This window comes from Panthera pardus, unplaced genomic scaffold (genome assembly GCF_024362965.1).
Source record: "Panthera pardus isolate Hobbes unplaced genomic scaffold, ASM2436296v1 HiC_scaffold_24, whole genome shotgun sequence".
NCBI classification, from domain to species: Eukaryota; Metazoa; Chordata; class Mammalia; order Carnivora; family Felidae; genus Panthera; species Panthera pardus.
In genome coordinates, this window is record NW_026526810.1 from 74,728,788 (window position 1) to 74,754,372 (window position 25,585).

A 25,585-nucleotide genomic window follows, 5' to 3' on the forward strand; every position below is an offset into this window, starting at 1 on the left:
TTAAAATGGAGACATTTTATAAGCCTCTTCAAGCCTTTTAGAAAGGAAATGTAGCATAGTGTTTTTATGAATTAGCTCAGGATTCAAGTTGCATGGGGTAACATCCTGCCTTTGCTGCTTATTAGCCATGTTATCTTTGGTCAGTTACTTAACCTCCTTGTGTCTCCATTTCCTCATTTGTAAAATAGGTACATGACAATAATATATATTTCATAGTGCTGTTGTGAGGATTAAATGAGCCAATACATATAAAATACCTAAAGAATGCATAGCAGAAAGAAATACACAAATAATGTTTGTCACTAGTGTATGAGATTAGTGAAAACTAAAAAAAATACTAAGAATAGTGCTCTAGCAATTTAATAATACTCAATGATTGTTGGCTATTATTTTGCAATCAAGTAAATCCTTGATTAAATATTCGAGGAGAACATAACATTTAAAAGATTTCTTATAGGTTCACATACATATAGTTAACTTAGAATGACCGTTGGTAAAATACATGAAGTACATCTGATATGTCACTTTTCTCATTTTCATATGGACACCAACAACACAATGGATTACAGTTTCATAAGATGTGTGATCGTGCATGAAACTCACCACTGCAGTAATTAGACTTAACTAACATTCTTTAATTTCTACATTTTCTTCAACTCCTTTAACAGATCCATGCTCTTCTATATATACTTTTCTGTTTATGTTTTATGATATTTCTAGAAGTAGGACAGCTATATTAAAAACAGCACTGTATTATTTTTATCATATAGCAGAATGTCTTATCTGTTGACTGAGATTTATAGGTTTGCAGTTATGACTCTATCCCAGGGAATTGTATAGCCATTACTTTAAAAAAAATAAATGAAAGCTCTAAGTTTGCCTTTATTTAAGTGTATTAATATGTGTTTGAACGCACTGTTGCAGAACTGTGATGTCTGAATGGTATTAGTAATATCATAAGATCTCTTGTCATGACACACCCTAAATGTATGTGTGGTAAATTCTCTGATTCTATTACCAGTTATGTGGGTAATAATATATACCTGGCCTTACCAAGAGATTAAAAAAATAGCTTTATTGTGATATAATTCACATACCATAAAATATAATTTCAGAATGTTTTCACCAGTCCCCAAAGAAATCCCTTAACCATTAGCAGTCATTCCTTATCCCCCACTGACTGCAACCCAAGGAAACCACTAATATACGTAGTATGCGTTTGTCTGTTCCAGACATTTTATATAAGTGGAATCATACAATTATGTGGCCTTTTTGTGTCTGGCTTCTTCACTTAGCATAATTTCTCAAGGTTCATTTATGTTGTGGTATGTATCAGTACTTTATTCCTCTTTTTTTTTTTTAATGTAAGCTCTATGCCTAACACAGGGCTTGAATTCATAATCCCAAGATTAAGAATCAAAGGCTCTACCAACTGAGTCAGCTAGGTGCCCCTTTTGTTCCTTTTTATGGTCAAATAATATTCCATTGTATGAATAAAAAATACTACATTTTTTGGATGCATTCTAACAATTTTATTTTATTGTATTTCATATTTTTTTAATTTTATTTTTTATTTTTTAAAATTTACATCCAAATTAGTTAGCATCTAGTGCAACAATGATTTCAGGAGTAGATTCCTTAGTGCCTCTTACCCATTTAGCCCATCTACCCTCCCACAACTCCTTTAGTAACCCTCTGTTTATTCTCCATATTTATGAGTCTCTTCTGTTTGTCCCCCTCCCTGCTTTTATATTATTTTTGTTTCCCTTCCCTTATGTTCATCTGTTTTGTCTCTTAAAGTCCTCATATGAGTGAAGTCATATGATTTTTGTCTTTCTCTGACTAATTTCACTTAGCATAATACCCTCCAGTTCCATTCACGTAGTTGCAAATGGCAAGATTTCATTCTTTTTGAATGCCGAGTAATACTCCATTGTGTGTGTGTGTGTGTGTGTGTGTGTGTGTGTGTGTGTGTGTGTATAAATTTTATTTATCCATTCATCCATCAATGGACATTTGGGCTCTTTCCATACTTTGGTTATTATTGATAGTGCTGCTATAAACAAGGGGGTGCATGTGTCCCTTCGAAACAGCACACCTGTATCCCATGGATAAATGCCTAGTAGTGCAATTGCTGGGTCTAGGATAGTTCTATTTTTAATAACTAAAATAGAGGAACCTCCATGTTGTTTTCCAGAGTGGCTGCACCAGCTTGCATTCCCACCAACAATGCAAAAGAGATCCTCTTTCTCTGCATCCTCGTCACCATCTGTTGTTGCCTGAGTTGTTAATGTTAGCCATTCTGACAGGTGTAAGGTGGTATCTCATCGTGGTTTTGATTTGTGTTTCCCTGATGATGAGACATGTTGAACATTTTTTCATGTGTCTGTCACCATCTGGATGTCTTCTTTGGAGAAGTGTCTATTCATGTCTTTTGCCCATTTCTTCACTGGATTATTTGTTTTTTGGGTGCTGAGTTTGATAAGGTCTTTATAGATTTTAGATACTAACCCTTTATTTGATATTTAATTTGCAAATATCTTCTCCCATTCTGTTGGTTGCCTTTTAGTTTAGCTGATTATTTCCTTTGCTGTGTAGAAGCTTTTTATTTTGATGAGGTCCCAGTAGTTCATTTTTGCTTTTGTTTTCCTTGTTTTCCTTGTTTCCTTTTGTTATCCTCCGGACACATGTTAAGTAAGAAGTTGCTGCAGCTGAGGTCAAAGAGGTTTTGACTGCTTTCTCCTTGAGGATTTTGATGGCTTCCTGTCTTACATTGAGGTCTTTCATCCATTTTGAGTTTATTTTTGTGTATGGTATAAGAAAGTGGTTCAGGTTCATTCTTCTGCATGTTGCTGTCCAGTTTTCCCAGCACCACTTGCTGAAGAGACTGTCTTTATTCCATTGGATATTCTTTCCTGCTTTGTCAAAGATGAGTTGGCCAAAAAATACTACATTTTTTAATCCATTAACCATTGATATATATATATTATATATATATAATATATATAAATATATATATATTAATATATATATAAATATATATTAATATATATTAATATATATATATATAGTTGTTTATGCTTTTTGGCTATTATGAGTAACATTGTTATGAATATTAGTCTGAAGGTTTTTGTGTATTCTTTTGGGTATTTATGACAGAAATTGCTGGATCATGTAGTAATTCTGTGTTTAACTTTTTGAGGAAATGTCATACTATTTTTTTTTTTTTTGAGAAAGAGATAGAGAAAGAGAGGTGGGAGAGGGGTAGTGAGAGAGGGAGAGAGAAAATCTTAAGCAAGCTCCACACCCAGCATGGAGCCCTAAACAGAGCTCTATCTCATAATTGTGAGATCATGACCTGAGCTGAAATTAAGAGTCAGATGCTTAACCAACTTAGCCGCTCAGTTGCTCCATGTCATACTATTTTCCAAAATGAATGCACTACTTTGCAATCTCACCAACTGTGTATGAGAATTCCAATTTCCCTATATCTTTGCCGATGTTGTTATTTTCGTCTTTTTTATTTTAGCTATCATAGTGTGGGTGAAGTAGTATCTAATTGTGGTTTAGATTTGCATTTCCCTGTTGGCTAATGATATTGAACATTTTTTCATATGTTTATTGGTCATTTGTATGTTGTCTTTGAATAAATGTCTATTGAATACTTTGCCCCTTTTTAAAAAGGGAGTTACTTATCTTTATATGGTTGAGTTTTAAGGGTTCTTTATATATTCTGGGTACAAGTCCTTTATAAGATATAGGGTTTTCAGATATTTTCTCCCATTCTGTGGGTTCTTTCAATTTTTTATGGTGTATTTGAAGAGCAGAAGTTTTTAGTTTTGATTAAGTTGTCCAAAAGTCACTTGTACTCTTGGTGGCATCTCTAAGAAATCACTGCCTAAGAAGTCAGAAGTCACTTCTACTTTAGGTGTCCTATTTAAAAAACCATTGCCTATCCCCAGGTAATGAATATTTACTCCTATGTTTTCTTTTCAGATGTTTTTAGTTGTAGTTCTTTTTTTTAATGTTTTAATGTTTTTATCATATTTTTGAGAGAAAGAGACAGAGTGTGAGCAGGAGAGGGGCAGAAAGGGAGACACAGAATCAGAAGGAGGCTCCAGGGTCTGAGCTGTCAACATAGAGCCTGATGTGAGGCTCCAACTCATGAGCCATGAGATCATGACCTGAGCTGAAGTCAGATACTTAACCAACTGAGCCACCCAGGCACCCCAATTTTAGTTTTAGTTCTTACATTTAGGGCTATGATTCATTTTGAGTTAATTTTGTATATGATGTGAGGTGGGGGAGTTCAATTCATTCTTTTGCATGTGGATATGCAATTATCCCAGCCCCTTTTATTCAAAATGCTTTTTCTGACTTAATTGTACCAAGATCTTTTTAATTCCACTTACTTTATTGGAAAGCATTCAATCATTAATCATTAATATCCTATACTTAATCATAAAATATGCCTTTTTATGGCCTAAATTGGCCATGTTACAAACATTATCTTGTCTAAATTATTGCAGCATCAGAACACTAAGTTATGTTGTTTCTATATCTAAATGTTTTATTATGTGAGGTTACCCCCTCAGAGAAGCTTTACTGACTATCCAGTTTAAAGTAACCCCCACCACTTTCCACCATTTCACCCTATTTTATTTTATATCTCATCATTACCTGATATTTTCTTGTAGGTTTATTTATGTTTTATTTCCAGCCTCTTACCACTACCCCCCAACACACACAAATTCAAATGTAAGTTCTATGAAAGCAGAACTCTTGTTGCTCACTGCTATATCCCCATCCCTGAGAACAGTGCCTGGTACATAAGAGCCACTCAATAAGCGCATTTGGATTGTTGGATGGATGGATGGATGCATGGATAATTGAATTATGATTATCATCATTGTCCACTTGAACTTCCATCCTGTTTTAAAAAGTCACCAAAATTGTAGTTTCTTGACCTTTCTTATGTGACTCTTCCAACTGTAATGCCTGACCTCTCTTCCCTCCACCTTTTTGATCTTCAGCAACTTTAACATAGTACTAGGTCCATGAACCTTAATCTATATACTCCTGCTAGTAATGATCTTTTCATCCCCCAAGTCAACGTTTACTTTGAGGAGGGAGAGTCTTTTCTTTACAGCCAAATAACAAGCACCTAAAAACAGGTGCCACATCTTATTATATTCCCCTTAATTACTAATTCCAACCTATAATGAAAAGTGTGGTGGTTAGCACATAGATGATACTCAATAAATGTTTATTGCTGTAAGAAATACCATTCATATTATCTTTGGCATCCTTGCCCCAAAATAATAATCCAGAACCAACCAGTGAAAAGCATCTTTTGAAGGCTCATAGAGGTACCAGTATTGCCTCTCATTTTCCCCACATACTGTATGTTCTTGTTAGACAATGGCTGTAGCATTAACATTATCTGCATCTGATGCTTTGTACCTTCTGAACAATCATCATGGTTTTGTTTTATTATATACACTTTCTGAGAGAAGCATCTTTAGCACAATGACACATGTATTGGAGTCATTAATTACTAAATAATTTCTTTGATAAAATTGATTAAAAGGAGAAAAATCCCCAAATATAGTATTCAAACAACCTAACATATCATCATGCTTAATAATTATACTGAAAATTCCAAAGATCATCAAGCACGTACTAATAAGATAAAGATATCTCTGGTCAAAAAGACTTACTCATTGATTGATTGATTCTTTTTCTGGCAGTAATTCAGTAACAATTAAAAAAAGAACTGAGCACCATTGGTGTGGTCTCTAGGCTCTTGGCTAACAATGTGACTCCAGAAACAGAATTATAACTTCTATTTTATACTTCTAAAAAAAAAATCTGCTCAGTTGGATTAATTCTCTTATCTATAAAACTAAGTTCCTCTGTTTCCATAGGCCAGTGTTTTCAAACTTCGGCATGCATTGCAATCACATATAGTGTTTGTTAAACCATAGCTCACTGATGCCTGTCCCAGAGTTGCAGATTCAGAACAGGTGGAGTGGCCCTAGAGCACTGGCATTTCCAAGTTTCCAGGTGATGCTAGTGCTACTTGGCCTGGAGAAGTCTCTGAGAATATTTGCTCTACAAATCTGGTCACAGGTAGCAGACTAAGAGAAGACAGTTTCCCACCTTATGAAATTAAAATGATAAAATACAGAAAGTGCGAAAAGGAAAGACAACATGAAAAAGTGTGGGGGACCCTTGCAACAAAGAGGTGGAGCTATTTACTTGTGACTATTTAAGCCAGAAGAACTTGCATGTCTTTTTCACTTTTTTCCTCTCTCTGTTATTTCCTCACTCCAACTAGATTGAAGGCAAGTATGTATCATATATGCAGGTTAAAACTTCTTTATTGTGCTTACTACAGAGAGGGCCTACTCAATAGATATTGTTAAAAACTTGATCAATCTAGAAAATAAAGTTATGTTTGCTCTTATAAATGGAATTGCTTCATAAATAGTCTTTAGTTGACAGATCATCTAATGTCCTATCACTGTTAATATTGACCTATTTAATGATGTTACATTAACCTGCTGAATAAAATTATGTAAGAGATATAGACACAAATTGCTTTGGAGTTTCTTAAACAGATTTTTTTTCTGCTTAGTTTTGGTATTTTAAAATTTTTATTTTCCTCTTCATCTCTCTTTTCTCTATTTAGTTCTTATGTTTTACTTATTGTGTGGTTTGGTTTTTGGTCTAATTGTAGTTCTTTTCTTGTAAGCTTATTTATATCCTTCTGTGATAGTAGATGACACTATTATTTAAGGTCAAGAATATGGGTATACAAGTAAGTATAATATTATACAATATATGTATGTATATGTGTGTATATATGCATATGTTTAATATATAATGAAAAACGAAGTATCAGTATTGGAAGTCTTACCTTTAATCGTGTTAAACTGAAGCCAATGTCAAAAAGGATGTTACATCACATTTGGCTAATAATAGAGTGGCTTAAACAGTCAAAAAGGCTGACAGAATGTCAGGAGGGGAGAAAGAAAAACCCTCATTAAAAAATAAATAAACAGGGGCACCTGGGTGGCTCAGTTGGCTAAGTGTCCAACTTCTGCTCAAGTCTTGATCATGTGGTTCACCAGTTCGAGTCCTGCTTTGGGCTCTGTGCTGACAGCTCAGAGCCTGGATCCTGCTTCAGATCCTGTGTCTCCCTCTCACTCTGCCCCTCCCCTGCTCATACTCTGTCTCCTCTTTCTCAAAAATAAATAAAAATGTTAAAAATAAACAAACAACTAAATAAATAAAAGACCCCCCCCCCAAGATAGACCAAAAACATCCTTTGCATCACCATTGATTAATTGAAAACCAGACCGTTTATACGTGTGATAGAAAAACCTTCAGCCTGTTGGCAACTCTATTGTAACACGTCGAAAAAGATGTGTTGAGAAGGTTGGATATCCGATTACTGTAAAGGAAAACAATGACTTAGAAATTTTGATTTTTACTTTTCTACACTTATAGCAAGTCTGTCTTTTTAGTAACATGAGGAAATTGAATAGAAATGTAAAATAAAGAAAATAAGTGATTAGAAATTTAAAAGTAGCACACCAAACTATATTCCACCAATTGGATTCTGAAGTGATATAAGACAATGACCTCCATACTGAGAGGTAGTCTTCTAAGAAGACATTGCCTAACAATGACCAAATAATAGGACAACTAATACAAAAACATTTGGAATCTCTTTCTTAGACATACTGATAATTAGTGGGGTTTTTTTTCTTTCTTTTTAAATTTCCTTTACTCGGGGCACCTGGGTGGCTCAGTCAGTTAAGCGACCGACTTTAGCTCAGGTCATGATCTCACCGTTTCTGAGTTCAAGCCCCATATCAGGCTCTCTGCTGACAGCTCAGAGCCTGGAGCTGGTTTAGATTCTGTGCCTCCCTCTCTCTCTCTCTCTCTCTCTCTCTCTCTCTGCCCTTTCCCCACTCATGCTTTGTCTTTCTCTCTCAAAAGTAAATAAACATCAAAAAAATTTAAAAAAATAAATTCCCTTTACTCTTCTTGTCTTTATACTTTTCTGTGAAGGCAATATGACTATGCTTGAGAATCAAGCATATCTCATCAGATATCAAGGAAAATGCTTCAGAATAGGCAATAATGAAAAACATTACAAATTTTTCTGTTCATTACTTCCTGTCCAGTTGCTTCACTGTCTCTTCTCCCTAACACACTAGGTGCTCCCGCTGCCCCAGGCTACTTGCTTCCCGAACCTTCTATCTTTATAACCACGACCATTCAGCTTGGACCATCTGGTTCCCATTATTTCCCTGGAGATTTCACCAACTCCTCCAAAAGCAACTTGCACAAACATTCTGTTAACAGGTCTCTCTCTACATTACTCTTGGTACCATGCTTATTTGTGGATAGTCCACCTTCAGTAGACCTCAGCTCCTTGAGAGAAGGAGCAGGAACTTGCTCCTGTTTGAAGCCTCCATGAATAAACCACTGCCTAGCAGACAGAAGGTACAATGCACATTTGAGGAAGTCTAAGAGGCAGGGATGAGTTTATCTTATTTCAGTGCCTTGCTTAGGTTATTTAGTTTGGATTTGTGTTTAAAAGTGCTTTTCTCTGAAAATGTGAGCCAGGAGTAGTTACAATACTTATTTGTTCCTGTGTAGTTACATTTAACATTTTTCTGTGCATAGTTTATCATGGAAATAACATAAACTACTGACTCTAAGAAACATCACCAGAAAATGCACTGGTTTTATTGAGTATGTGTTTGTGATTATAAATAAATATGTATATTTTAATGGTTGTCATGGAAACTCATTTATGTAGAAGAATGTTATTTTATCAGTTATATCTCCTAGATATAAAAAACTATCAAAAATTATGTTGGCATTTAAAATTCTCAATTTTTGCCTCCTTTTTAAAGTAGTGTTATTTCCCACTGTACATATAGGATAAAAGATTAATCCAGAATGTAGACCAAGTTCTTTAGATATTTAAAGTAAGAGAAAAAAAAAACTGTGGAATTGTGAAGATCCCAAAATTAGGTAGTGAATGTCAACATTCAATAAAATCCTATATTGAACATCAAAAACAGCTTTCACAGTTTTTTACCTGGACTGACTCACATTAAGATGTGGGTTGGGGTTCATCTGGATACTTAAGTACTGGGTGCATTCTAGATACTCATAAAAAGATTATGGCCAGTGACGTTTATGAAAATTTCCCCTAGTGATCTCACATGCCCTGTTTCAGAACTTCAAAAATGCCTTTAAGGTGCATGAAGCTTATTTGGGCTACTTTGTAAATGTTACCAATGTGGCTGTGCTAGCTACACACATACGTTTAGTGCTGTCCATGGCAAATTTTCATTTGGCTAAGAGACATGGGGACTTTTTGCTAGCTTGATGAATGCAGTTACTGGTCTAGTCAACTTCAAACAGAGTTTTGCAAGATCCAATTTTATGGTATGGAAATATCACTCTTGATTTTTCTAGCCCTTTATTGTTAACAAATGTATAACAAAACAAAACAAAGAAATCCTCAATATTCATATTCATAGGACTCATTTCAATGAATTTCAGTTGGCTATATTATTATCTTGAAGTGTTAATATTGGATCAAAATTTGGCAGGTATTAATTGGACTTGACACTTTGACTTGCTCAACAGTTCTAGAGCAAGAGAGCAAATTGTGTGTGTGTGTGTGTGTGAAAGAGAGAGAGAGAGAGGGAGAGAGAGAGAATGTATTTAGGAGGGGGAAGTTAGCAGGATGGGAGGAGATGGAAACAATGCTTTTTGCTTTGATAGGCCCTCAAGTTTTATCTTTGAATGTCTAGGGGTTTCTCCTCATTCAGCCTTGAACAAATGAATAGCATCAGTAAAGAAATTTGTCAGACCTGGTGGTTATATTAGGAGTTATGTAGGAAAATAATAATGAATGCTAGGAAAATAAATAAGGGTAAGTTCAGGAAACATAACTAAAAATGCTGCACTGGTGTAAATTGAATAATAAAATTCCTAGTCATATTTTGCCATAAATAGAGGTTTGGGAATTTGTCATTCACCTTATTTAAAATTCAGAAATATTAAAGGTACAGTGTTCTTTCATTACAGAAATAATAGAATTTCAGCTATTACGGAGCTAGGGTCATTTAAATGGCTACTGCATGTATTATATCAGTAAGTGGAACATCTGTATGAAATGTCCACCTGCTGATCTACTACCACTCTGTGCACATTTCAATGAACCGCATTTAATCATTTTAAGACTTCTACTAATGAAGCCTTATCTAGATTAACATTTTAAGCACAAATACTTTTAGGCATTAAAACTCTCACACTAAATGAAATTGCATTGTCTTGTTTACCCTTGTTGATTAATAAGCAATCTGTTAACTGTTAGAACAGTCCAATTGTAGCAGTAGAAGGAGATTAGTAATTCAGTGATGTTTGTGGATATAATCATCATTTCTCCTGAAGGCTTTGAATTAGAATATCACTTACACACTATCCGTAGGCAAAGAAAAGATATAATATTTTTAGACATGTGTACCCACTATTTTGCTTGAATCGTTCAGCTTAGGGTCACTGCAGCAATACAAATGCTTCTGGGGGCAAAATGCTATTTTGATGCATGCATATCCTTCTTAAATTGTGTGAATGTCTATTAAAAGAAACAGCAACCAACAAATAGTGCAGTAATAATCCAGTATCCTAATTTCTGTTCTCAGAACATTATTGCTTTGTTAATCAAGCTTCGGAAGAGAAATGTTGCTTATCCATTTTTCCCCAATAATAGATGTTAGGTATGAAACTTCTCTGCAATCTTATTTAACTTATTCCCAGCCAGTAGAAAACTAAACTTTTGGCCTCAGAAAATCTAGGAGTAAGTTTGGAAAATTTCCATTTCCTTTTGGAGCACTTCTCTATCTTTTGTGTTTCCTGTCACCTGGAATTAAAGCAGGTCAATCTGTTTGGCATTCATATGACCTAAATTTCATTAAGTTGTAAATTGTTAATCACCTAGGTGTCCAGGTGGGACCCAGCGTTTTAGATGGAGAAATCATTGAAAAAAAGGGAAGAAGAGTGGGATGCAGCTAAATTCTTTGGCATTAGTTGGGTATCAGTAGACGGTCTCCAATCTAAAGGCAACTCCAGAGCCATTCTTGTCTTATTCATAGCCAAGCGTATCACTATAATTTGAAATTATGGTGGAAGTAGGTGTTTCAATTTGGGGGGAATTATGCTTTATAAACACCCACGGATGAAGCCCTTTCTGTGTTGCAGTCCCTCTGTGGTGAAATCAAACAGCGACGACGTGGAGTGGCCTCCATCCTGCGATTGTGCCAGCATCTTCTGGATGACCGGGACACTTGCAATCTGAACGCAGACCACCAGCCCATGCAACTGATCATTGTAAATCTTGAAAGAAGATGGGAAGCCATTGTCATGCAAGCTGTTCAGTGGCAAACACGGCTACAAAAGAAGATGGGAAAGGAGTCTGTGAGTGATATTTTTTTTTTAAGCATAATGGTCTCTTATTTTTCTCAGAAAAAAATTATTTCAGAACTTGGAAAATGTATTCATCTTACAAGTCGTTTTGTGAAAGAAAGGGATAGATCTCTCCACTAGATGAAATTCCATTTGTCATAGCACAGAGATTTATTTGCCTACCAATAAGAAGTGTTTCAGTGTATCTCATTGTCTTGAAAAAAATCACAGGAAGAGTTGGCTTAATCTTGCCAAACTAAGCCATTAATTCCTTCAGTCATTCCTTCACCAGTGATATTCTTTAATCATAAAATACCCCATGAAGATTTTGTTAGAAGGCGGCTTTCTACTCTGAAAGCACGTGTAGCAATGTGTATGCTCTATGAGGCATTGCTCTATGAGGCAATGACATAAAGTATACTGCTTACCTTCTCATTACATGATGACTTAACACTGTTCGTACAACAAACTCCATTTCTTTTGCTTAGAGCTTCTTTTGATAGATATGCATTGCTGAGAGCTAGAAGGTTTCCTCTGTGAATTCTAATGCAGTGTTCAAGGTAGGGGTAGGGTCCCTTTTAAGAATTTTCCAAGTTGATTATAAGTTCAAACCATTGATACATGAAGGAAATATATGTGACTAAGGTTGTTTAATAATAGTAGAGAATAAGTTCTTGTCCAGAAAACCTTCATATTCTTAATAGAAAAGATTTATTGATAAAAAAATTACATTCCCCAAATGACTTTGAAGTCACTGACCATTAATTGAATACCTAATTTTCATGTTTGACTTACATAAATGAAACACATACATACATACATGGAATGGAAAGTTATTGTTATATGTTTATATTATCAGTTCTATGGGTTTGGAAAGTCCAAGATTCAAAATTGAAAAATCAAATGTAATAATCCTGCCACTGAAAAAAGTCTTCTCCTGTGAATTCTAATTTTAACAGATTCTTAATATTTGCTGTCTGATGTGTTTGGCATTGGGGACTGGGAACAGAAGGAACAATGAATCAGTAAGCCTTCTCACTTTTTCTGCATCTGCAGCTATGTTGAGTCTAGGGGGTGATTGTATCATCAACAGTTCAATTTAATTGTTTTGAGCTGAAGTTGTTAAATTTCTTAAGACTTCAAGTTATTACCAGTAATCAGAGTCTATATAATTGGATGTCTTTCCTGGAAAAGACCTATGAAGCTATTTAGCTAGTGTGTTTTTTCTTTCTTTCTTTCTTTCTTTCTTTCTTTCTTTCTTTCTTTCTTTCTTTCTTTCTTTCTTTCTTTCTTTCAGTGTTTGGAAGGGCAAAAGAGGTTATTTTTTATTCTATAGTTTTGAAGCCTCTAAGCCTAGTAGTGACCATAATAAAACTTACACAAAAACCATCTGCACCTGGAGAAGCTCTGACATTTTGGAAGCATTCAAGCTGCTTTGGAGGAGACAAAAATGGCTTTCTTTGGGGATTTACTTGAAATCATATGATCAGGGTTGCAGGACTAGATCTCTGTGGACTAGATGTAGACATTTTTATCCTGCTTCTGTGGTAGAAGTAAGCTTTCATTTTAAAACCCCGGCTACTTCTTAGAGGCTCAAGCTAACACATAGAGGTAGATATAAATTGCAGGTAGAGAAAAGTCTCCCCTTTTCTTTAGGTTGTCTACTGAGTGTGTAGGCTTTTGGAATGATGGAGGTAGCAAATAAGGTCTGGGCTAAACAAGGTTGAAAATCACTGTCAAGAAAAGGATAGAACAGAGTAAGACTAATGGCAACAATTCAGTCAGCAGAGGGTACCTAATTAAGTTGGAGATATTTCTTGCTTCTGATCTCTGTTGTTTAGTAAAGAGTCCGTATTGCTTTGATGGGCAAGCAACCATTGACCATTGTGGGAGGCTACCTATGCAGAAAATCAGAAGTCTCTAAGTGGTCTGTTTGCTTGTTTATCATATGCCTCACCCTCATGCCATCCCCTTGGTCCTTCATGCACAGGGACTTTCAGTGTCTGTTTGCAAGGCCTGGGATGTACTTGCACATGGTAGATGTTTGACAGATATTTGCTAAATAAATGAGTACATGCTTTTATTTAATACATTTTCTTTTATTCTGACATTTGGTTTAAAACTATATCTACATTCATGATCACGGTTCATATTCCTCCAAAATGGCTTTGAGTATTATTACATTTCTATAAGACTATTCACCTTCATGAGACCACCAAGAAGATGCCTTTTGACCTGTGTGATGGTGATGTTTCCAACGATAGTGACAATGTTTCCAAGTTCTAAAACATGATGTGAAGTATCTGGTGGTATACTCTTTTCTTCAAAAGTTATTTCTGAAGGAAATTCTGTATGAGCTATTGGATAAAAATGTGGACTAGGTCAATTTGATACCACACATTAGTAAAAGAAAGTATAAGAACCGCATAATCCTCTCGATATAGAAAAAGCATTTGACAAAATACACAGCATCCTTTCTTGATAAAAACTCTCAAGAAATTAGGGATAGAAGGATCATACCTCAAGATCACAAAGGCCATATATGAAAGACCCACCACTAATATCATCCTCAATGGGAAAAAACTGAGAACTTTCCCCCTAAGGTCAGGAACTCAACAAGGATGTCCACTCTCACCACTGTTATTCAACATAGTGTTGGAAGTCCTAGCTTCAGCAATCAGACAACAAAAAGAAATAAAAGGCATCCAAATTGGCAAGGAGTGAGTCACACTTTCACTCTTTGCAGACAACATGATACTCTATGTGGAAAACCAAAAGACTCCACAAAAAAACCGCTAGAACTGATCCATGAATATGCTAGAGTCACAGGATATAAAATTAATGCATAGAAATCGGTTGCATTTCTATACACCAATAATGAAGCAGCAGAAAGAGAAATCAAGGAATCAATCCCATTTACATTTGCACTAAAAACCATAAAATACCTAGGAAATAAACCTAACAAAAGAGGTGAAAAATCTATACACTGAAAACTATAGGAAGCTTATGAAAGAAATTGAAGAAGACACAAAAAATGGAAAAAAATTCTAATCCATGCTCATGGATTAGAAGATCAAGCATTGTTAAAATGTCAAAACTACACAAAGCAATCTACATATTCAATGCAATATCTATCAAAATAACACCAGCTTTTTCACAGAGCTAGAACAAATAATCCTAAAATTTGTATGGAACCAGAAAAGACCCTGAATAGCCAAAGCAATCATGAAAAAGAAAACCAAAGCTGGAAGTATCACAATTCTAGACTTCAATCTATATTACAATGCTGTAATCATCAATATAGTATAGTACTGGCACAAGAACAGACACTCAGATCAATGGGACAGAATAGAGAACCCAGAAATGGACCCACAAACATATGGCCAACTAATCTTGGACAAAGCAAGAAAGAATATCCAGTGGAGTAAAGACAGTCTCTTTAGCAAATGGTTTTGGCAAAACTGGACGGCAACATGCAGAAGAATGACCAGGACCACTTTCTTACAATGTGCACAAAAATAAACTCAAAATGGATGAAAGACCTAAGTGTATTACAGGAAGCCATCAAAATCCTAAAGGAGAAAACAGGCAACATCCTCTTTGACCTTGGCCACAGCAACTTCTTACTTGACATGTCTCCAGAGGCAAGGGAAACAAAAGCAAAAATGAACTATTGAGACCTCATCAAGATAAAAAGCCTCTGCATAGTGATGGAAACAATCAGTAATACTAAAAGGCAACCAATGGAATGGGAGAAGATATTTGCAAATGACATATCAGATAAAGGGTTAGTCTCCAAAATCTATAAAGAACTTATCAAATTCAACACCCAAAAAACAAATAATCCAGTGAAGAAATGGGCCAAAGATATGAATAGACACTTTTCCAAAGAAGACATCCAGATGGCTGACACATGAAAAAATGTTCAACATCACTCATCATCAGGGAAGTACAGATCAAAACCTCAATGAGATACCACCTCACACCAGTCAGAATGGCTAACATTAACAACTCCAGCAATGACAGGTTTTGGCAAGGATGCAGAGAAAGAGGGTCTCTTTTGCATTGCTGGTGGAAATGCAAACTGGTGCAGCCACGCTGGAAAACAGTATGGAGGTTCCTCAAAAAATAAAAAATAGAACTTCCCTACAATCTAGCATTTGCCCTACTAGGTATTTATCCATAGGATACAAAAATGCTGATTCGAAGGGGCACATGCACCCCAATGTTTATAGCAGTACTATTGACAATAGCCAAAGAATGGAAAGAGCCCAAATGTCCATTGAGTGATGAATGGATAAGGAAGATGTGGTATATATATAAAATGACATATTACTCAATGAAAAAGAATTGAATCAAAAAGAATAAATCTTGCCATTTGCAACAATGTGGATGGAACTAGAGTGTATTATGCTAAGTGAAATAAATCAGTCAGTGAAAGACAAATACCATATGACTTCACTCATATGTGGACTTTAAGATACAAAAGTGATGAACATAAAGGAAGGGAAGCAAAAATAATATAAAAACAAGGAGGGAGACAAACCATAAGAGACTCTCATATACAGAGAACAAATGGGTGTGGTGTTGGGCAGTGGGGGGATGAGCTAAATGGACAAGGGGCCTTAAGGAGGACACTTGTTGGGAAGAGCACTGGGTGTTATATACAAGTGATGAATCACTGAATTCTATTCCTGAAATCATTATTACACTATATGGTAACTAACTGGGATTTAAATTTTTTTAAATGTGGACTAGGTTCTGATACTGCAAATTAGAAGCTCTGATTCAGTCACTGTGTTATAGGATTGTCTTCATTAGTCATTTTGGAAATAGCTTATATAAGAGATGTCACTTAATCACATATGCAGTATTCCTTATGGTTCAATTGACATCTGTTTGTGTGATGATTCGATTACTATTGGTCTTCTCCATTGGTCTGAAGAAAGCAGCCACATAGCCAGTTTCTGTTCACCTCTGCATTCCTAAAACTTCACATATGGTTTAATAGGTACTTCATAATATTTGTTAAATAAGTGAATTTTCTTTAAGAGATGCTCTATAGTAGTCAGTGTTAGAGATCCAGCAGTAAATTAGATCCCTTCCCCTTCCTTAAAAAGCACAGCTCGAAAGATAATACAAATGTACAAATAACTATCATACTAGGTAATATTCATAGCTAATTACAGACAAAAATATGGAAAAACTTTCCATAATATTCAGAAAAATTTAGATAAGTGTATAAATGTCAAACTTCCCTATTACCCCTAACTAGGTAAATAATGAATATATTTATCTCTTTTTCAAAAGTTACAAGAAAGCAAGAGATCTTGTATAAAACCTCCAAAGCACCTTTCTCCCTTATCAAGTATCTTGACAAATCCCAAAAGTATCTTTTTCCCTTATCAAGATTTTGAAATTGCATAATTATTTTACATTACACTTGTTCTTCATACATTTAAACTCTTTACCCAGACTTACTTTTGTGTAAGTGTGTGTGTGTGTGTGTGTGTATGTGTGTGTGTGTGTGTTAACTGTAATATTGATGTGTGTACATACTTTTCAAGCTTTAATTCTAATTTTCATTTGAATTGTATCTTTTGGTTTTTTTCTTTCCTAGTCTTCTGCCTTCTTTCTTTGTGAGCCAAAGAAACTTGAGCTTTGTTCCTTTTATTCCTTTCATTGATTCAGGCCCATATCTTGACTGACAGTACTATACATTTATGTTACCTTAAGCCATCCCATCTTCCAAAATAGCATTCTGAATTTATTATGTGTTTATTATAGAGAACCAAGATTTTACCAGTTTAAATATCACTTCTTACAATATATGAAAATTAAAATGTATAAGACAATCCATAGTAATGACAATCATCCATACCAATAATCTATAAATATACTCAGAACAGTGTTTCTTATCTTTTAATAAAGAGGCCATAACTCCTTGATGAAGGCTGTGGGCCTTCTTCCTCTTAAAATACATAAGCAGATATCCACTTTCAGCCAAGATAAAGTATGAGATCACATTTACCCTTGTACCTGAAACAACTAAAAAACTGGGCAAAATCACATTAATTTTTTTTTTTAGTTTTGAGAGAAAGAGAGAGTGAGCAAGTGGGGAGAGGCAGAGAGAGAGAGGAAGACACAGAATCTGAATTGGCTCCAGGCTCTGAGTTGTCAGCACAGAGACCAATGTTGGGCTTGAACCCATGAACCATGAGATCATGACCTGAGCCAAAGTCATCCACTTAGCTGACTGAGCCACCCAGGTGCTCCCAAAATCACAAATTTTAACCTTGCATTTGAAATGAATGAAGTGATACTATGGTTACCCAATTTTCTGCCTAGAAATTCCAAGGCACAGCATATGGAGAGGAAGTCTATGCAGATTCTGGCAGTCTCACTGAGTTGAAGAGACAGGTCTGGGAGTCTGAGGAGGCCAAGACAGCTAAATGTGCTATAAGACTATATCTATTTTGCTATTTGCTATAGAGTACTAGAGAGGAGAGAGCTGCGGAGAGAAGCTAACTTCCAAGAAGTTAGACAAAAATATTGTGCATATTAAGTATAAACATTGAAGATATCTGTCAAAAATCAAACTTTTACAGATAAAAACTATAATAACTGAGATGAAAACTACAGAGTGGTATTAACAGCCAATTAAATATTGTAGAAGTGATTCATAAACCTGAAAACGTAACAATAGAAACTGTCTAAAATGAAACACAGAGGAAAATAAGACAAAATAGAAAACAATGCCTGAGTGAGCTGTGAGATAACTTTAAGCAACACAATATATATGTAATTGGAATCCCTAAAAGAAAGGAAATAAAGAAACAATTTTTGAAGAAATAATGGCCAAATTTTCCAAATTTGATGAAAAGTATAAACTTATACTTGTCAGTAGACTTTAGGCACAATAAACATGAAAAAACTACACAAGGGACATCATAACCAAATTGATTAAAACCAGTGATAAGGGAATACCTTCAAAGCATGCAGAGAAAACAGAGTTATTATTAAGAGTTATAGCAGACTTATTAAGAGTTATTATTATTAAGAGTTATAGCAGAATTCTTTTTCAAAACAATGCAGATCAGGAGACAGTGGAGCAACATCTTTAAAGTATTGGGAAAAAATAACAACCAAGAATTCTACACACAGAGAAATATTCAAAGAGAAAGATAAAAACAGTTTTCAGACATCAAAAGAAGAAAAAAATTATCACCATCAGAGCTGCATTACAAGAAATGTTAAGAGAAATTCTGCAGGCAAAAGAAAAATGCTATCAGTGGGAAACTTGAATCTGTACAGAGGAATGTTAAGTACTGGAAATGGCTACTATGTAGGTTAATATGAAACTATTTTTGTATTATTTAAATCTCTTGAATTGATAATAGGTTGTTTAAAACAAGATAGTAGCAATGTATTGCAGGATTTACAAAACATGTAGAAGTAAAACATATGACAACAATATCACAAAGACCAGGAAATGGAATTATACTGTTGAATGGTTCTTATACTACATGTGGTAGTATAATATCATTTAAAGATAGATTGTGAAAACATAAAATGTATACTATGACAAGAAACTGTATCTAATAGTCCATCAAGGGAAATTAAATCATTAACCATAAACACACACACACACACACACACACACACACACACACACAATGCAGGAAAAAAGGGAAAATGGGAATAAAGCACAGGTGTAACAAAGAGAAAGAAGTAAGGTGGAAGATTAAACCAATCATATAAGTAATTCTACTAAGTGTAAATGGACTAAAAACTTCAATTGAAAGGCAGTAATTGTCAGGTTGGATTAAAAAAACAAGATTGAGCTATATGTTGTCTATAATAAACCCACCTTAATTATAGACAAAATAGGTTAAGTATGGAAAAACATACATTAAACTAACACAACTGTTAATATGTAACAGATTTGATTTCAAAGAAAAAATATTATAAGATGTAAAGAAGGACACTTTTTTTTAATGATAAAGATGTTAATTAATTTAGAGGACACACCATTAGTAAATGTTGATGTTCTAATAACAGAACTTACATGAGTCAAAAACTGATACAAGTAGGCAGGGATACACAGTTTTGGAAAGAGATTCCAACACTTTCCTCAATAATTGGCAGCATAAGCAGACAGAAAATCAGCAAGAATATAAAAGCCATAAACACTCCATAAATGAACTTGATCTAACTGACATTTAAAACACCTCATCCCGCAACAAAAAATATACTTTATTTTCAAGTGCACACAGAACATCTACCAAAAATGACTCTTTTCTGAACCACAGAATAAGTCTAAAATGTAAAACGACTCATATTATACAAAGTATGCTCTCTTATTATAATGGAATTAATTTAGAAATAAATAATAGGCATATATTTATAAAATCCTCAAATATATGGAAACTAAATAGCAAATTTATATACAACTCATGGAACAAAGAAGAAATTAGAAGGGGAAATTATCAAGTGTTTTTGTACTGAATAGAAATAGAAAAAAATTAAAATTTGTGCCACCAAAATTTGCTATTAAAATAATGATCTTAGCTTTCACCATATGCAACTAGAAAAATAAGGGCAAATTAAACACAAAGTAGGTAGAAGAAGGGGGGGGGGAGGAAATAAATATCAGAGCAGAAATCACTAATTAAAAACAGAAAAACAATAGAGAAAAAAAATCAATGAAATAAAAAAACCTGTTTTATTGAAAAGATAAAAGCTTTATCAAGACTGATCAGGGAATATGGAGAAAATACACAAATTATCAACATCAGGAATAATAGATAGACATCACTACATATTCTACTAATATTAAAAAATATGAAGGGAATATTATGAATAATTATGCCATTAAGTTCAACTATTTAGATAAAATAATGTAGAAACTTTATCAACTTAATAAAGGATGTATACAAATAATCTATTTTTTATTTTTTATTTATTAAAGTTTATTTATTTTTTTAGAGAGAGAGAGTGAGTGGGATAGGGACAGAGAGAGAATCCCAGGCAGGCTGTACATGGTCAGCATGGAGCCCGATGTGGGGCTTGAACCCATGAACCATGAGATCATGACCTGAACCAAAATCAAGAATTGGATGCTTAACAGACTAAACCCTGCAGTAATAACCCCTACAAATAATCTAAAGCTAGCATATTTAATGGTAAAAGACTGAATACTTTTCTCCTAATATCAGTAGAAGGCAAGGATGTCCATTTTCACCATTTCTATTTAACATCGCACTGGAAGTTTTAGCCCATACAAGAAAGCAAGGAAAAAAGGAATTAAAGGCATGCCACTTGGAAGGTAAGGGACCAAATTATCTTTACTCACATGCTTCATGATCATCTATGTAGAAAATGCTATAGATTCTCCAAAAAAAAAAAGATCCTAGGGCTAGTAAAAGACTTTAATAAAGTTATAGTATACAAAACCAATATACAAACATCAATTGTATTTTTATGTGCTATCCATGAACAACCAGAATTTGAAATTAAAAAACCAGTATCATTTATAATAACAGCAAAAATACGAAATACTTAGGGATATATCTCACAAAATACATGAAGACCTATTCTCTCAAAATTACAAAATATTGGTGACAGAAATTAAATAACTAAATGAGTGATGAAGTATACTGTGCTCATGGATCATAAGGCACAATATTAAGATATCAATTCTCCCCAGATTTATCTGTAAGATCAATGTAATTCAAATGACATTTCAAGTAATGTATTTTGTAGAAATTTATAAGCTGATTCTAAAATTCACATGGAAATGCAAAGGCATTAGAATAGTGAAAACAATTTTGGAAAAGATGAATAAAGTTAAAGGACTTACACCTCCTGATTTCAAGACTTAAAACAAAGCTACAGTGTTTGGGAGAGTATGGCTTTAGTGTCAAGGCCAAGAAATAGATCAATAGAACAGGGTAGATATTTCAGAAATAGAGCTGCACAAAAATGGTCAATTGATTTTTGACAAAGATGCAAAGGCAATTCCAAGGGTAGTCCTTCACCAAATGATCCTGGAACAATTTAACATCTATATGCACAAATATGAAATTGAACTCCATATTGCATGCACCATCCTGAAAAATTGAAGTCAGGGAACCTGGGTGACTCAGTCAGTTGAGCATCTGACTCTTGATTTCGGCTCAGGTCATGATCTCATGGTTTGTGAGTTTGAGCTCCGCACCAGGCTCTGCACTGACAGTGTGAAGCCTGTTTGGAATTCTCTCTCTCCTCTCTCTTTTCCCCTTCCCTACTCTCTCTCTCTCTCTCTGTCTCTCAAAATAAATAAATAAATAAACATTTTTAAAAAAAGTTTAAAAATAAATGAAGTCAGAATGGATCATAGATCTAAATGTAAATGTAAAACAAAATAGAAAAAAATTATAGGGTAAAATCTTTGTGACCACTGGAGGAATTATGAAGTGTAATGAGGAAAATTTTGGGGATGGTAAATATAGTCATGATCTTGATTGTAGTGATAGTTTTGTGGGTATATTTATATGTCAAAATGTATAAAATTGTACATTTTAAGTTATGCAGTTATTTTATGCCAATTATACCTCAATAAGACTATTTTAAAAACACATGGGGATATACAGAATTTTACATGTAGTTATAAATGGGTTGATGGATTGCCCTGAAGCCTGACAGTGAGTATCCTTGCTTTGGAGTAAGTAAATAAAATGAGCATCCCTTTTCTGAAGGGCCAAAAAACAACAGCAACAAAAATAATAATAGCTAACATAGTAACACTTACTAGGTGTTAGGCCCTTTTCTGTTACATGTTAATTCATCTAAGACTTTTAATAGTCATATGATATATATACTATTATCCTCTCAATTTTGCATAAGAAAAGTTGAAGCAGAGTTTCAGCAACTTTTCCAAAGTGACCCAGCTAGTTTGTAACTGATCTGTCAAAGCCTAGACATCTTGGCTCCAGAGTCACTGTCCTGAATCAGCATCCTAAATTGTCTCTTTAAGATAAGTTCTTTTTTAATGATATGAATGTTGCATATGCATCCACTCTTGTTTTAATTAAGTAAATTAACAGGAGTTTTATAAATACGTATTAAGTCTATTGGATTTTGAAATTAGGTAATTCCATTTTTCCAATACAATTTAGGAAATTATGGATCAAATTTATTCATTATTACAAGTGATATGTGAAGAAGTTTTAATTGCCAAAAATTAACCATCTCTAACTCATTTATGAAAAGGAGTAATATTTTTTTTACAAGTATCAAGGTATTATGAGGGTCCTATAACCTTTGGCAAATGAGATAAAAAGAACAAATGTCCCAAAGCTTCAGAAGGCATACATTGTTCCCATAAATACGTTTGAATAAAAAGTTACAGCTGCAATGTAGAATATGGTATCCACTGGCCATATGTGGCTATCTAAATTTAAATTAATTAAAATTACATAAAATAAAAAGATTAGTTTCTTATTGACACGAGCCATATTTGAAGTTCTTGTAGTCATATGCAGTTATTGGTTACTGTACTGAATAGCACAGGCAATTTCCATCATTGTACAAAGTTCTATTGGACAGTACTAGTTTACAGTGCCAAGATTTGTAACAGTTGCTCTCAGAGTCTCAGGTACATATGAATTACCTGGGTATCTTGTGTATTTTTTTTATTTTTTTATTACATGAAATTTATTGTCAAATTAGTTTCCATACAACACCCAGTGCTCATCCCAAAAGATGCCCTCTTCAATGCCCATCACCCCTCCCTCCCACCCCCCATCAACCCTCAGTTTGTTCTCAGTTTTTAAGAGTCTCTTATGCTTTGGCTCTCTCTCCCACTCTAACCTCTTTTTTTTCTTTTTTTTCCTTCCCCTCCCCGATGGGTTTCTGTTAAGTTTCTCAGGATCCACATAAGAGTGAAACCATATGGTATCTGTCTTTCTGTGTATGGCTTATTTCACTTAGCATCACACTCTCCAGTTCCATCCATGTTGCTACAAAGGGCCATATTTCATTCTTTCTCATTGCCACGTAGTACTCCATTGTGTATATAAACCACAATTTCTTTATCCATTCATCAGTTGATGGACATTTAGGCTCTTTCCACAATTTGGCTATTGTTCAGAGTGCTGCTATAAACATTGGGGTGCAAGGGCCCCTATTCATCAGTACTCCTGTATCCCTTGGGTAAATTCCTAGCAGTGCTACTGCTGGGTCATAGGGTAGGTCTATTTTTACTTTTTTGAGGAACCTCCACACTGTTTTCCAGAGTGGCTGCACCAGTTTGCATTCCCACCAACAGTGCAAGAGGGTTCCCGTTTCTCCACACCCTCTCCAGCATCTATAGTCTCCTGATTTGTTCATTTTGGCCACTCTGACTGGCGTGAGGTGATATCTGACTGTGGTTTTGATTTGTATTTGAAAAGGAGTAATATTTTATACAGAACCTTAAGAAAGAGAACTAATCAAGCATTTTCCCTTTTACAATACCAGGAAAAAATAAAAAAGAGAATTTGGTTTGCCATGTGAGTTGGTTAACCACTGATATTTCATTGACACTTATTTATTTAAACATTTTTTTTAAGAACTTGGAGGTTCTTATTAATTCACAATTGCTTCACAGAAACTCCTGACTTTCATGGAATTTGTACCAAGAAGGTCAGTTTTCCAGTGGTGAATTCTATATATCACAAGTCAGATTTCTTTTTTCAAATGCCATCTCAATAAACCTTTACCAGACAGGTTTGGTCTAATATTGACCAATTCCCTTAGGGAAACCCAACGTTCCTAAAACAAGGTATCAAACATTGTGAGGGCATGTGTCTCTCAGTTTATTTTATTTTCTCAAATTATTTTTTTTGATTATCTGGACAATATCCCTATAAAAAGCCAAGGAGTATTAAGTGTCAGTCACTAAAAGGATGGGGCTGTTGTGTTATTTGCTAGCAGTATTGAATGTGTACTTTGTCTTAGTCACTGGGTTACCATCCATTGTGTCATTTAATCGTGATAACATTGTAGATGACGAAACTAACTTTTTGAAAGATTAATTACCCACGGTCATAGAACTAGTAAGTGGAGGAAAAAGATCTGGATCCATGAATATGTGACTCCAGGGCTTTAAGCTCTTTCACAGCTCTTAAAGGCTTTATTGATATAATTTCTTGCCTCACCACCACCCCCAATAATCTTATTTTTCCTTTATATTAGAAACTTCCTAGAAATCTTTTTCGAATTGCATCCAAGAAAAATCATATAAACAAATGGCAACACAGTAATTTCTGTTAACATACTATTTTTTATTAGATGGTCAGTCCTAAGACTTTGTAAATGATATGTTGAAGATCTAAAGACTCAAGCTAAGTTGGATTTAGTTAGAGGATTCCATTTGAAAGTAAACCCAGTGCTTCCCTGCACTCTTATCCATTGGCTCTCATGTAAAGAAAGAATTGGATTCATTGGAAAAAATACACGGGTATAGTTAAGTATTGGATTATTTGGAAAAAATAAATCATATAATGAAAAATCACTGAATAAAAAAGAAAAATATTTGATAGGAAAAAAGTTGCTTTTGAAAAATGGAAAAGTTTGAATAATAGAGTAAAGTTTAGATTTCGGCATGTATTTTTATGACTGAAATGTTTTGGTTATGATCATCACACATCATCATTCCATATTTTTTTACTCTAAAAGTATTTCTAAAAGTAATAGGATGACTTCTTTGTAAAATTTTCTTGAGTTTGCTATTGAATTCAAAGAAAAAATAAAGGGGAAAATGATATGACAGTTAATCTATGCAAGAAGCTAGATTAGAAAAGACTTCAAAAGTGTTGCAAATACAAGGCTTTTGGGATGTTGATTGGAAATAAGTCTGGGTTTCTGCCATAAGTATCCCTGTGTTGCCAGTTTTTAAAAGTTGTAGTAATCAAAACAGTATGGTACTGGCACAGACATAGACACATAGATCAACAGACTAGAATAGAAAGCCCAGAAATAAACTCATGATTATATGGTCAATTAATCTTTGACAAAGGAGACCAGAATACACAATGGGAAAAAGAGAGTCTCTTCCACA

The 25,585-nt window shown here is 34.4% G+C and overlaps 1 protein-coding gene across 6 annotated transcripts in view; it reads left to right on the forward strand.

Moving 5' to 3' along the window:
• The window catches only part of AKAP6 (A-kinase anchoring protein 6), a 492,371-nt gene that overhangs the window by 417,005 nt on the left and 49,781 nt on the right, over positions 1–25,585 (forward strand). For all 6 annotated transcript variants that reach the window (XM_019428105.2, XM_019428101.2, XM_019428107.2 and 3 more), the window contains one exon: positions 11,299–11,514. In XM_019428105.2, the coding sequence (XP_019283650.2) occupies positions 11,299–11,514 (216 nt within the window). The remainder of the gene's footprint in view (positions 1–11,298; positions 11,515–25,585) is intronic.